A 15,233-nucleotide genomic window follows, 5' to 3' on the forward strand; every position below is an offset into this window, starting at 1 on the left:
ATTATTTAATATTTATTATGCACACAACGTATATTTTGCTTTCTGTAAATCATGACATAATTGATAATAGTCATAACTATAATTAACATTATTATTATAATTTTTATTATTATTACTATTTTATCAGAATTAATTTTTAGGAATATATTATTATTATTATTATTATTATTATTATTATTATTATTATTGTTATTATTGTTATTATTATTATTATTATTATTATTGTTGTTGTTGTGTTTTACTGTTTTTTTTACCATATATTGTTTTTTTATTATTATTATCATTATTATTATTATCATTATCATTTTCATCATACTTTACTTTTAACAATGTATTATTGTGATTATTATTATTATTATTAATTTTATTATTATTGTTATTGGTATTATTATATCAGAATTTATTTTTATTAATATATTATTTTTATTTTATTTTATTATTCTTCTCATTATTATTATTATTATCGTTGTGTTTTAACATCATTATTATTATTATCGTTTTCATCTCACTTTATTTTAAATAATTTATTACTTTATTATTATTATTATTATCATTATTATTATTGTTGTTATTGTTATTTTTATTGTTGTTGTTATTAATATTGTTTTGAAGTTTTTTTTACCATTCCTTGTTTTTATTAATTTATAATAATAATAATAATAATAATAATAATAATAATAATAATAATAATAATAATAATACATTTATTCATTTTATTTTCGGCTTAGTCCCTTTATAAATCCGGGGTCGCTACAGCAGAATGAACCACCAATAATAATAGTAATAATAAGTATTATTAGAATTATTATTATGTTTTAAAATTATTATTTTATTGTAATTTATTTTAATTAATATATTTTATTGTATTTTATTATTATTATTTTGTATTTTTATTATTATTATTTATATTATGTTTTATTATTATTATTATTTTCATCATACTTTATTTTTAAATTATTTATTACTTTGTAATTATTATTATTAGTATTGTGTTTTGCTGTTGTTATTTGTTTCACCATTATTATATTCATTAACTTATTATTATTATTATTATTAATGAATTGTTTTAAAAAATAAAAGCATTTCTGACTAAATTCCTTCGCCACCAGCTCTAGCTCAGAAATATTACAGGAAATTTTGCACATACAAATCCAATAACGATCCTCCTGTACCAGTAAATATGTGTTGCCCTCTCACAGCTGCATTCGCGTTTCCTCTTTAATAAGTTAAAAACAACAATAACAGAAGCCCCAAACAAAGCCAGTGCCAACCAGGGCCAAACCACTTACTCTAAAGTGCCCTGAGTGCGCGAATAGAAGCTGCTGCAGCTGAAATAAAGCTGACAGGTGTGTGTGTGTGTGTGTGTGTGTGTGTGTGTGTGTGTGTGTGTGTGTGTGTGTGTGTGTGTGTGTGTGTGTGTGTGTCCGCCTGCGCTTTTCCTTTGACTAATCACGAAAGCGCTCAAATATCAAGTGTCTCTCATTTCACGGTGAGCTTGCGTTCATGCCCCGGGTCAAACCATGCTTTATAGGCTATACACGACCGCTAGAGGTGGATGCAAACCCTTAAAAAGTGTGGGACGGACTTCAGCGTTCGGCACTCATGCAGGGATGCGCTTAAGTCAGTGCGCTTCTGCTCACAGGTGAAGAGCGCGCGCATAGTCACATACATACCGCGTTAATCGAAGCAATCTGAATGATAGCAGAGAGGATGTAGTGAAGAAAGAAGTCCAAACAGAGTCTAAAGAAGGATTTAATACTTTTGTGGAGGAGAAAGTTGGTGCGCCATGGAGAGCAGCAGCATCATCAGCTGAAAGCATCATCATCCTGGTCAAGATGAGAACATTTGGACTTCTGTGGAGCTGTTTAGGCTTTCTTCACGGCGTTCAGTGCGGTTTGGGAGACAACCATGTGCACTCGAGCTTTATTTACAGGCGCTTGCGGAACCACGAGCGCCGCGAGATCCAGAGAGAGATCCTCTCCATCCTGGGCTTGCCTCACCGACCCAGGCCGTTCTCCCCGGGCAAGCAGGCGTCGTCCGCGCCGCTCTTCATGCTGGATCTCTACAACGCGATGACGACGGAAGAGGAGAACGAGATACTGGGGAAATCGCTCGCGGGGAAAGTGCGTAAAAGCGCGCCCGGAGCTCCGCACGGATATTCGCGCGCGCCACCGCGTGTTCCGCAGCCGCAACACTCCCGCGCCGCGCCGCTCAGCAGCCAGAGCCCGCCGCTGGCGAACGCGCACGACACAAACTTTCTTAATGATGCGGACATGGTCATGAGTTTTGTCAATCTAGGTAAGTGTCAGCTGGGTGGCAGTTTCTGCTCTTATTATGGTGTAAAGAGGTCACGCATTAAAATATTTTTTTTCTCTGTTTTCTTGTGATCACGACTTATTTTTTGCTTTTATTTAATTATGTGTTTATTATTATTATTAATATTATTATTATTGTATTTATTATTATTATAATTATTGTTATTATTCATTCATTTTCTTTTTGGCTTAGTCCCTTTATTAATCTGGGGTCGCCACAGCGGAATGAACTGCCAACTTCTCTGGCACGTTTTTTACGCAGCGGATGCCCTCCCAGCCACAACCCATCTCTGGGAAATGTATTACTATTATTATTATTATTATTATTATTATTATTATTATTATTATTATTATTATTATTATTATTGTTGTTGTTGTTGTTGTTGTTATTGTTATAATAATAATAATTATTATTATTATTATTATTAATATTTATTTATTTATATTGTTATTAGTAGTATTATTATTTTATTATTATTAATAATAGTATGATTGGGCCGAACATTTTCTATATGTAGCCAACACTCCGGCCTTTAAACCAGAATCTTCCTCATGTAACTTGATGCTTGTATATGATGATCACGAGAAAACAAGAAATATATATTGCATGGCCTCGAAGGACTTCTGTAGTGTTCTGTTTACATTAAATAACATAAAAATATGCTGCACTCTTAAAAAGCGAAGGATCCTCGAAGAGGCTTTAAAGGAATCCTTCACTCACTATTTAGTACAACAAGTAGGGATTCACATATACAGTTATTTCCCCCGAACCAAAACTAATTAAGTTAACTTTAATTTAAGTGGATTGAACTTAAGACAATTTAGTCCCAACACAAAAAAAAATCTAGATTTGTGTTAATTCAGATCTTTTTAAATAAGTAGTTTGAACAAGCTGAAAACATATATATATATATATATATATATATATATATATATATATATATATATATATATATATATATATAGTTGAAGTCAGAATTAATAGCCCCCCTTTTTGAATTTTTCTTTTTTAAATATTTCCTAAAATGCGTTTAACAGCGCAAGGAAATTTTCACAGTATGTCTGATAATATTTTTTCTTCTGGAGAAAGTCTTTTTTGTTTTATTTCGGCTAGAATAAAAGCAGTTATTAATTTTTTCAAATCCATTTTAGGGACAAAACTATTAGATCCTTTAAGCTATATACTTTATATAACCATCGCTATACAATAACTTGCCTAATTACTCTAACCTGCCTAGTTAACCTAATTAACCTAGCGAAGCCTTTAAATGTCAATATATATTGAGTGTAAACTCTCCCTTACATGGTTTCAAATCTGTCTTTTGTCTTCTGTTAAGTGATTGAGAAGATATATTGAAGAAAACTGAAACCTGTAGATGTCTACAATACTGTGGAAGTCAATATAACATACTTGGTGCTTCATTAAGTCTATAAAATCACCAGTTATAGCCTGCATTGAATATAAAAGACACACTGGAGTCTGGAAGAGCTGATTTAATTTAATGTAACATATCTATATACTGACAAAGCTGGTTAAAAAACATAACTAAGGTGTATTGGAATTAATGCATTTTCTACATGCAATGTGTTTAATAATGCTCAGGCTTTACTATTAGGTTGTGCTGGTTAATATAATGCAAAAAAAAAAAAAAAAAAAACAATGAACAACACATTACAGTATTTGTTCATGTTAGTTAACCTTAGATAGTGAAAATACAGTCGTTCATTGTTAGTTCATGTTAACTCACAGTGCATTCAGTTAATAAGCATGAGTCTGGATGTTAATAATGCATTAGTAAATAATAAACCACGATTAATCAATGCTCTACAAATATTGTTCATAAATAGTTCACATTAGTAAATACACAAACTACTGAAATCTTATTGTAAAGTCCATATCAATATAATTCCCTTGTGCTCTATTTAATGATGTTTTGACTGTAAATTCGTCTGTTAGGCTATTTTAGCAAGTCTGTTTTCAAATAGTTACTGTAATTAAACACTATAATTAGCCATTAATATCTGCTTTGATCTCAAAACGAGTTCTCTCTAGTTTCCCCAGTGCTGTAAATGTTAAAATAGCAGGTGATATATATATATATATATTCTTCACATAACTGGAAATATAGTCCTCCACATGTACGCTGTCCTTGAAAGCTCTATAAACGGTGTATATATAGGTCCGCATGGTTACTGGAAACTCTGAGGCAATTGCAGGTTAGAGTGAAAATAAAAAACGTGGCTGTAAAGAGGGCAGAATACATGCGCATACCATGGTGAAAGCGTGAGGCAAGCGACTGCTGTTTAGAGAATGCTGTGATAGGATGATAAGTGTGAGCTGTGACCTTTGACATCGCAGTTCACGAAAACTTATCAAGTGACTGTCTGACCTGAGGATAATTGGCCTTAATTACTTCCTGTTGTTGAACAGAGGAAAGCGCTGGAAGGAAAAAAAACGACTCAAATCTGGAAAATCTGGTGCCAGTAGCTGGTGGCTTTTTTTTTCTTCTTCTCTCTTTTTTTGCTAATCTAAAGTGCCAGACCCCTTGCTTGACATGTTTTTTTGTTTGTTTGTTCTTCCATTAAAGGGATAGTTCACCCAGAAATTGACTTAAACTCAAGTGGTTTTAAACTTTTTATGACTCTTTCTTCTGTTGAACACAAAACAAAAAGATATCATAGGGAGGATGTAGATGTACAGTTTTAACCCAAAGAATGAGCAGTCTGTCAGATGAAGAAAAGCCGGAGTCAGAGATTCAAATAAATAAATTAAGTTTGCTGAAGATAGTCTGTAGTTTCATCAGCAGAAGCCAGCTTCAACACTCACGATGAGTTCCTAGGCCGCTCTGCTTCCATTCACAAATCAATAACAATTATACTCTTACATAATGTTATTGACTGCGTCATACATATAGGTGTTCTAACCTAATGGGTTAAAACACAGATAGAAATTTCCACGTGGGTACAATTCTGAACAATATCTTAAGCCTATAAACATCAGACATCCACTAGACTGTTTAGAGCTGACTCCAGACCTGTGAAACGGACCCACAATCAAATAGAACACACACACTTAAAGTACAATCTGTTTCTTACCTAAGGCTGAGCAGTCGTCTTCATCAAAACTGGTTAAAAAACAGTGAAATCTACATTCAGGCAGTTAAGTTATCCTTACTGCACAAAGCCTATCTTGAATAAAAAGTAGAATCACTTTAAAAGAATTTACCGTAAAATAGCAGAATCACTTTAGACATTTTAGATAGTGATAACAATAGAAACAGTTGCTTCCAGTCCTCAGCTCTTCAGTTTCACTCAAGGTCTCCGTGACCTCTGAGCTAGTTTGGTGGCTCCCGAAAGTAGTTATAAAGAGACAGGTAAATGCACTGAACATTCTTATATTAAGTAATGTGTTAACTTTCTTCATTATTATATAATCATCTAATAATAATAATAATAATAATAATAATAATAATAATAATAAAATTATTTATGATAATAATAATAATAACACTAACAAAATTATTATTATTATTAATATTAATAATAATAATAATAATAATAATAATAATAATAACAATGAAATTAATAATAATAACAATAACAATAAAATTAATAATAATACTACTACTAATAACAACAACAGTAATAATAATATTATGTTTAATAATAAAAACAATAAAATAATAACAACAACAACAACAATAATAATAATAATAATAATAATAATAATAATAATAATAATAATAATAACAACAACAACAACAACAATAACAATAATAACAACAACAATAATAAAACTAATAATAATACTAATAATAATAACAATAATATTATTAATAATAATAACAATAAAATTTATAATAATACTAATAATAATAACAACAACAGTAATAATAATATTAATATTATTAATAATAATAATAATATTACTAATAATAATAACAATAAAATTTATAATAATATTAATATTCAAAAGAAGGTAATGATTCGCACTCAATTGCTTCATACTGTTTTTATACACACTGAGGAAGGCTTTGTGCCGAAAAGTCTGTTTGTCTGTTATCACCCGTAAAATGTAAGTAAAAGTTAAAATAAAAACAGTATGAAACAATTGAGTGCGAATCATTACCTTCTTTTGAATAATAGTAACGATCAGATTAACGCACCAAACCAAAGAAGTAACTAAAAAAAATGCAAGAGCGCAGGACAAACTTCAGTAACTCTGCACACTTAATAATATTAATAATAACAATAAAAATAATACTAACTAATAATAATAACAACAACAGTAATAATAATAATAATAATAATAATAATAATAATAGTAACAACAACAACAACAATAATTCCTTACATTTATATAGCACTTTTTTAAACACACAAAGCGCTTTACACATTTTTAGGGGGGATCTCCTCATCCTCCACCAGTGTGCAGCATCCACCTGGATGATGCGACGGCAGCCTTATTGCACCAGACCTCACACCACACACCAGCTGATTGGTGGAGAGGAGACAGAGTGATGAAGCCAATTATGATAATGGGATGGTTAGGAGGCCAGTGGACAAATTTGGCCAGGATGCCAGGGTGAAACGGCCACAGAGAGTGGGGACCTCAGTTTAACGTCTCATCCGAAAGACGGCACTCACTGAGCAATATAGAGTCCCCGTCACTTTACTGGAGCGTTAGGACCCACACAGGGAGCCCCCTGCTGGCCACACTAACACCATTTCCGGCAGCAACCTAGCTTTCCCATGTGGTCTCTCATCCAGGAGGGCGCAGCCCTGCTTAGCTTCAGTGGACGACCATGTGAGAGTTGCAGAGAGCTAGTGTAACTACCATTGTGTTGTGTTGCAATCGTCACCAACTTAAAGCAACAAAACCCTCCAAAAGTGATTCTCAGTGTCTCTTTATCCTGAGAAACAAATCAAATCGCAAATCACATGCAACATAGGGCAATATACTGCAGATAAAACTAAAATAAACAGAAGATGTCAAATAAACAACACTGCTACTTTAATGACCCATGTTTAGTGAAGTGTATGTGTGCATTTATGAGTTTCTTTCTTCTGCTGAACACAAAAGAAGATGTTTTGAAGAATGCTGGAAACCTGTAACCATTGACTTAGCAGGGAACATAGTAGGAAAAACAAATACTATAGAAGTCAATGGTTACAGGTAGGTGATGTCAGTGTGTCTGTACATGTTCAGTGAAGTGTATGGGTTTCTTTCTTCTGTTGAACACAAAAGAAGATGTTTTGAAGAATGCTGGAAACCTGTAACCATGGACTTCCATAGTATTCATTTTTGTACCGTGATGCCCCGACGACAGAATTGTCCTTTTTTTAAATGAACTTTCCCTTTAAGTTTGCATTCAAAGTCCTCGCAGAAACCACAATGAAATTGTCTTTCTCGTTAAACGCTCTCATGTACAGAACTAATTGAGCAGTATCTGTCGATTGGCCGGAAAGCACTGGATCTGTTGTTAATTATCAGCCAGGATGCGGGAGTTGAGTCTGGCCAGCTGCTGTAAGTGTGTCCTGCTCTCTGACCTCTCCGTGTTAAGTAACTGCAGACTTTCACTCTAGATAAACTATCGGAGCTGCGCTTTTTCACCAGCACCAGCATGCAAACACACACTTCACTGATGTAGGCAATGCTGGAGAGATGAAGACTACTCCAACACCTACAGCCCAAATTATTAGCTCCTTTGCTCTTTTCCAAAATCATTTTCTTATTTTCCACATGATGTTGAACAGATTGAGGAATTTTTCACAGTATTTCCTTTAATATTTTTTCCTCTGGAGAAAGTCTTATTTGTTTTATTTTGGCTAGAATAAAAGCAGTTCCTAATTGCTTTAAAGCCATTTTAAGGTTAATATTATTCGCCCCCTTAAGCAGTATTAGTTTTAGATTGTCACCAGACAAAACCCCTGTTATACAATGACTTGCCTAATTACACTAACTTTACCCTAATTACCCTAGTTAAGCCTTTAAATGTCACTTTAAGCTGAATACTAGTGTCTTGAAGAATATCTAGTCTAATATTATGTGCTGTCATCATGACAAAGAGAAAATAAATCAGTTATTAGAGATGAGTTATTAAAACTATTATGATTAGAAATGTGCTGAAGAAATCTGCTCTCCGTTAAAGAGAAACAGGGGAAGTAAGTATACTGGAGGGCAAATAATTTTGTATTTTAAATTATATCAACAAAACTCTTATACCAACAAGACATTTTTGTTTATAACTTTTAAATTCTGTCATTTACTGATTCTTAATTTGTTGTAAACCAAGTTGTGCTTTTTTGGATCTGTTAAATCAGCATGATCTCACGAGAAAACATAAGTATTTTACTGTATTAACATATTATTTGCTGTGAGGTTGTATTGGTTAAATACAAAAGAAGATGTTTTGAAGACTGTTGTAAACCAGTAACCATTGACTTTCATACACTGTAAAAATGCAGGGTTCCCCTGCTAAAAAATCCAGCTTAAACCAGCCTAGGGTGGTTGGCTGGTTTTAGCTGGACAACCAAGCTGGTTTTAGAGGGGTTTTTGCCACTTCCAGGCTGGTTTCCAGCCGTTTCCAGCCATTTCCAGCCTGGTCTTAGCTGGTCAGGCTGGGAGATGACCAGCTAAAACCAGCTTGACCAGCCTAGCCAGGCTGGGAGCCCAGCTAAAACCAGCTATGTCCAGCTTAAACCAGAATAGTCAAACTGGTTTTAGATGGTTTTAGCTGGTCACTTTCCAGCCTGACCAGCTAAGACCAGGCTGGAAATGGCTGGAAACCAGCCTGGAATTGGCCAAAACCCCTTTAAAACCAGGCTGGTCAACCAGCTAAAACCAGCCAACCAGCCTAGGCTGGTTTAAGCTGGATTTTTCAGCAGGGTCCACACAATTCACTCATGTTGACTCAACACAAAACAAAATTAACTTAACACTTTTAACTAACTTATGTGGATTAAACATAAAAAATTAAGTTGTTCCGATGAAATCTCAAGAACTGTGTTGTTTCAGCTCATTTCAAACTAGTATGAATGAGCAAAAAAAAAAAAAAAAAAAAAAACTTTTTTGAGTGTAAGATCATAGTAAAAAAAAAAAAAAAAAAAAATATATATATATATATATATATATATATATATATATATATATATATATATATATATATATATATATATGAGCAATATCACACTCGTAGCAGTGTGATATGACTGTATATCGGCACTGGTGGGAGGCGTGCGTTAGTGCCCCCACCAGTGCCGATATACAGCCATATCGCACTGCTACGAGTGTGATATTGCGTTTATACAACAGTTTGACGGCATAATTGTGTATATAAAGACAAAATCAAACATGGAGAGTCTCAAAAATCCTTTTGTATGAGGAACTACTTTCTCCCGGATTCAAATCATAAGCTGACAGTTAAACAGCTGAGCGTGCATCTTTTACACTTTAGATCTGTAGTGTCTGCTTTTTGCTGGCTGTATGTGGGCGGAGTAATACACAAAGGGTAAAGAGGCTGTAGGAGTTCTGATATTGCAGAATATCGCATGGCTATCAGCCAATCAGATTTGAGAACCAGACAGAACTGTTGTATATATATATATATATATATAAAGACTATTGTTACTTTTAAACATTATTCAAAATATCTTATTTTGTGTTCAACATAAAAACAAAACATTTAAAAAAATTAAAAAAATCAATAAGTTAAAGTGTGAAACCCATGCCAACACAGGGAAAAATGTGAAATATGCAAACTCCACACAGAAATGCCACCTGACCCAGCCAAGGATTGAACCAGCGAACTTCTTGCTGTGAGACGATTGTGTTACCCACTCCGAGCTGTATATATAGATAATAACAGTTAAAGTTATATATAAGCCTAGTTAACCTGCAGTTACATATAGGTGATGTCATTGTGTAATTGTTTAATGGAGTGTATTTGTGTATATTATCTGCAGCTGTATCCCTTCTAGACTTCATTCACTGAACAACACTGGGTAACACCCATACACACTCTTTCACAGACATAAACAACAGCCAATTTAGCTCATTTAATTCCCCTATAGCACATGTGTTTGGACTGTGGGGGAAACCTGAGCACCTGGAGAAAACCCACGCTAACATGAGGAGAACATGCAAACTCCACATAGATACGCCAACTGGCCCAGCCGGGACTTGAACCTGCAACCTTCTTGCTGTGAAATGATCGTGCTACCCACTGTGCCACTATGCCACTCCCCTTTTAGACTTATAGACACACATTGTGCAATTCCGAGTGTGCTCAGACTTAAAACACACACTGAATGCATCCAGCATGTAGTTTTCTAGATATATGCAGAATCCCTTATCTGCTAGGCACTTTTAAACATCAAACCTGCTTTCTCATTAAGGTTTGACCATTTTGGACACGTTTAATAGGCAGCACTACATTTCTGACAGTGATAATGTCACATGTTATTCATCGTAGATCAGAAATGTGAATCTCGGGAGGTCAGAATAGCACAAAGCATTCTGAAAAAGTCCAAACCTGTGTCTTGTCAGCTTTTCTGTGCTAACCTAGTGTGTTATTAGCGAAGGGCTGTTTTTCTTCACTGACAGCCCATTCATCATGGATGGAGTGTACAGCTACCTAGTGCCGTAATGAACTGGAGATTGCTTTTGTTGGTCGACCCAATGTTTGGACTAGACGTGGAATGTTGATGATTTTGATGAATGACTTTTTAAAGACATGTGCACGACAGTCTACAGTCAGTACGTTTGCACGGACACTAAGGCCCCGTTTACACTGCCAGTTAAATGTGACCCAATTCTGATTTTTTGCTCATATGTGACACAGATCGGATCTGTTCTATGACCGAACGCATGCATTCGGATATTCAGAGATCGGTTTAGAGGGTGTTCGAGGGTGAGGTTGAGAACAGGGTGCAGCGGGTTTTGGGCAGCCGCTTCGATCGGGTACTGCAAAGTTGGCAACTCGAGGGTGTTTAGTTTACAGACTGTACCAAAGAGGGGGGTGAGTGAAATTAAGGAAGTTTTTTAGGAAGAACTAAAAACGGGATGGTTGCGGAAGACTAGTCTGAAATATGGGATACTCCCATGAAAAACGGAGTGATGGCAGGTATTGCTTACCAGCAGGGCCGGAGTGGGACTCCTTTTCAGCCCTGGAGTTTCAAGCCTCAGACCGGCCCACCTCAGTTCACGACTGACTATATTAAAATAAGGACATTTCCAATTCAGTTTCTAATTACACTATCACGTCTTTTTTGAGAAAACAGCTGCTTTAGAAGTTCAAATGTTCAACAACCATAACAGTAATATGTCTTAACAATAAAAAAATGTAAAAAGACAAGGATCAAACCCGGATCTGCAGCATCGTAACCTAACGTGCTTACCACTGGACCACAACAACTGTGCATCAAGAAGTGGCTCGTCTGAGTAATATCATCATTCACCTACAGGCTGCATCCCGATCACCAGGCTGTGAGAAAATAGATAAAAAGAGCAGAGCTGCGGTAAAATAATGCATAAGAAGACTGTGGTCAAGTAAAAAAAAAATTATTAATTTAAAAGGTATGACTGCTGAGAGCAACAGATTCTGGAGCTAGGGACACCGGCCCTCGCGGCCAAAAAACGGACCGGCCCACCGGGAATTCTCCTGGTCCTCCCGATTAGCCAATCCGGGCCTGCTTACCAGTTTAATAATGATTTGATCTGCTGTAGTTAGAAATCAGACTGTTATAATCTTCTAAGCCCAAGGGCTTACTATGCTGTTCTGTCGGCCACTTGTGGATCGAAAACATCAACCGTCGCCGACAACTCTTTTAAAAATTGTAAATATTTTAAAATAAGCACTATTTTTACAAATAAACTGCATAGTTGCAATCTAAACAACGACATTCTCGACTAAAAAGTCCTCAAAAGTATATTTTGTTGTGTAACAGCAAACTGTAGTGTCTGCTTGTTGCTGTCTGTATGTGGGCAGAGTAATACACAAAGAGGCTGTACGGGTGCTGATCTTACTTGAATATATCATGGCTATCAGCCAATCAGATTCGAGAATCAAGTCTGGACATCCCTGATTTAGACGATACTCTAATTAGGAATCTACCATGCGAACAGGGATTTTTCATGACCTTAATCATACTAAAGTCATAATTGAACTAAACAGAAGTGAAATTAGGGCAAGGCAGTGAAGCAGTAGGTAGTGCTGTCGCCTCACAGCAAGAAGGTCGCTGGTTCGAACCTTGGCTCAGTTGGCGTTTCTGTGTGGAGTTTGCATGTTTTCCCTGTCTTCGTGTGGGTTTCCTCCGGGTGCTCCGGTTTCCCTCACAGTCCAAAGACGTGGTACAGGTGAATTGGGTAGGCTAAATTGTCCGTAGTGTATGAGAGATAGTGTATGTTTCTCAGAGATGGGTTGCGGCTGGAAGGGCATCCGCTGCATAAAAACTTGCTGGATAAGTTGGCGGTTCATTCCGCTGTGGTGACCCCTGATAAATAAGCCGACAAGAAAATGAATGAAGAAGTGAAATTAAGACATGTAGAGTCTGCTTGGCATCATTAAAGTACGGTACAGACATCTAAACACCACAATCAAGGAACACCTTTAGAAACATTCAAAAAGCAACTAATTTAAACACTTTAATCTTAATATTGTCTTATTCAGATGTGTAAACGCATTCACCATGACACTACTAAGTCCTGTGCTGTTTCTCATTGTTTGGCTTTGTGTTTTTCCCATGCAGTGGAGCGGGATAAGGATTTCTCCCACCACAGGCGACACTACAGGGAGTTTCGCTTTGACCTGACTCAGATCCCAGAAGGTGAAGCGGTGACCGCTGCTGAGTTCAGGATTTATAAGGATCAAAGTCACATCAGATATGAGAACATCACGCTGAAGGTCACCATATATCAGGTCATCAAAGAATATCCAAACAGGTGAGGGCTTTGCTCATTTTACAAGTCTAGACACACAAGAGCAGAGATGGGAAGTAACGAAGAACAAATACTTCATTACTGTTCTTAAGTAGATTTTTCTGCTATCAATACTTTACTCCACTACTTATTTTTCTGACAACGTTTTACTTTTACTGCCTACATTTTTACACAAATATCTGTACTTTCTACTACTACATTTTTAAATCAGCTCGGTACTTTCGTTTTCATGTGTTTGGTGTAGCTATCTCGCAATTTGAGCATCTTTTTGATGCAGTCTATCTTCGTCATTGCGTGCTGCAGTGCGCGGCTTTTTTTCCAGAGGTTATTATGCACCGTATGTAGGCTAGTTAATGAAGATTATATGAGAAAGGCTTGGAGGATGACTCGGCAGATAAGACAGAGGAAGACGGCGAATTTAACATGACTGGTGATGCTTCCCTGTTTCCACACTAATAAGACACATTTTGCTCGATCAGATCACAGGTAAACAAGAGAGACACGTTCCAGTTCAAAAACAGCCCATATGAATGCTTAAGTTTAAGAGTCTTTTGTCTATGGGATTTGTCTGGTCTGTCAATCTAATACTGTACATTTTTTGTTATTGATTCCACTTGAGTTAAGAAATTAAGTTTTGCAATTTTTGAATCAATTCAGCTGAACTTTTAGCTTTAAGCATTGATCACTGAATCAGACTAGACCGTAGGGCTCATGCTAAGGAGAAGTTTGAGAAAAAATGAATCGCTAAATGAATCATATGAGAGTCGTTGGGATAGTTAGATAAATAAATACACATTATAAAAGACAATGAAAGTGTTTTTTGACCTTACATGCAGATCAGCCTGCAGATGGAGACCCCCAAAACCAAAATATGACCTTTTATAATGTATAATAGGGGCTCTTTAAAAGGTAAGTAATTGCAAACAATTTATATACGCCGAATTTAAACAAATTAAATTTAGCAATGTTCAATATATTTGTTTGTTTAAATTCAGCTCATATTAATGGTTTGCAACCACAAACAGTAACTTAAAAAAAGACTAGTAAATCAAATTAATCATTCTTTTTCAGTGCATATCGCTTTTTAAAGGAACACTCCACTTATTAAACTGTAAATATGCCCATTTTACAGCTCTACTAAAGTTGAGGCGTTTAGTTTTAGCAGTTTTAGATCAATTCAGCTGAACTTTTAGCTTTAAGCATAGATCACTGAATCAGATTAGACCGTAGGGCTCGTGCTAAGGAGAAGTTTGGGAACAAATGAATCGCTGAACGAATCATATGGGAGTCATTGCGATAATTAGATAAAATAAATACACATTATAAGACAATGAAAGTGTTTTTGACCTTGCATGGAGATCAGGCTGATGATGGAGACCCCCAAAACCAAAATAGGACCTTTTTTAATGCATAATAGGGGCTCTTTAAAAGGTAAGTAATTGCAAATAATTTATAATTGCCGAATTTAAACAAACAAATTAAATTTAGCAATGTTCAATGGATTTATTTGTTTAAATTCAGCTCATTTCAATGGTTTGCAACCACAAACAGTAACTTAAAAAAGTGCTAGTAAATCAAATTAATCATTCTTTTTCAGTGTACATAGCTTTTTAAAGGAACACTCCACTTTTTAAACTGTAAATATGCCCGTTTTACAGCTCTACTAGAGTTAAGAAATTAAGTTTTGCAATTTGTGGATCACTTCAGATTAACTTTAGGTTTGGCGGAAGCACTTTTAGCTGTGATCACTGAAACGGATTAGACCGAAGGGCTCATCCTAAGGAGAAGTTTGAGAACAAATGAATCTCTAAATGAATCATATGAGAGTCGTTGGGATAATTAGATAAAATAAATACACATTATAAGACTATGAAAGTGTTTTCTGACCTTGCATGCAGATCAGCCTGATGATGGAGACCCCCAAAACCAAAATATGACCTATTTTAATGCATAATAAGGGCTCTTTAAAAGATAGGTAA

At 35.3% G+C, this 15,233-nt stretch overlaps 1 protein-coding gene across 3 annotated transcripts in view; it reads left to right on the forward strand.

The window, feature by feature from the left end:
* Positions 1 to 1,595: 1,595 nt before the first annotated feature.
* Positions 1,596 to 15,233, forward strand: part of bmp5 (bone morphogenetic protein 5) — a 34,829-nt gene continuing 21,191 nt past the window's right edge. For 2 of the 3 annotated variants that reach the window (XR_012388521.1, XM_073919454.1), the window contains exons 1-2: positions 1,596 to 2,298; positions 13,065 to 13,257. Coding sequence is in view for 2 of the 3 variants with exons in the window: in XM_073919454.1 (XP_073775555.1) it covers positions 1,836 to 2,298; positions 13,065 to 13,257 (656 nt within the window). In the remaining variant the exon portion in view is untranslated. 3 annotated transcript variants of the gene reach the window in all.

Source organism: Danio rerio, chromosome 13 (genome assembly GCF_049306965.1).
Source record: "Danio rerio strain Tuebingen ecotype United States chromosome 13, GRCz12tu, whole genome shotgun sequence".
Taxonomy (NCBI): domain Eukaryota; kingdom Metazoa; phylum Chordata; class Actinopteri; order Cypriniformes; family Danionidae; genus Danio; species Danio rerio.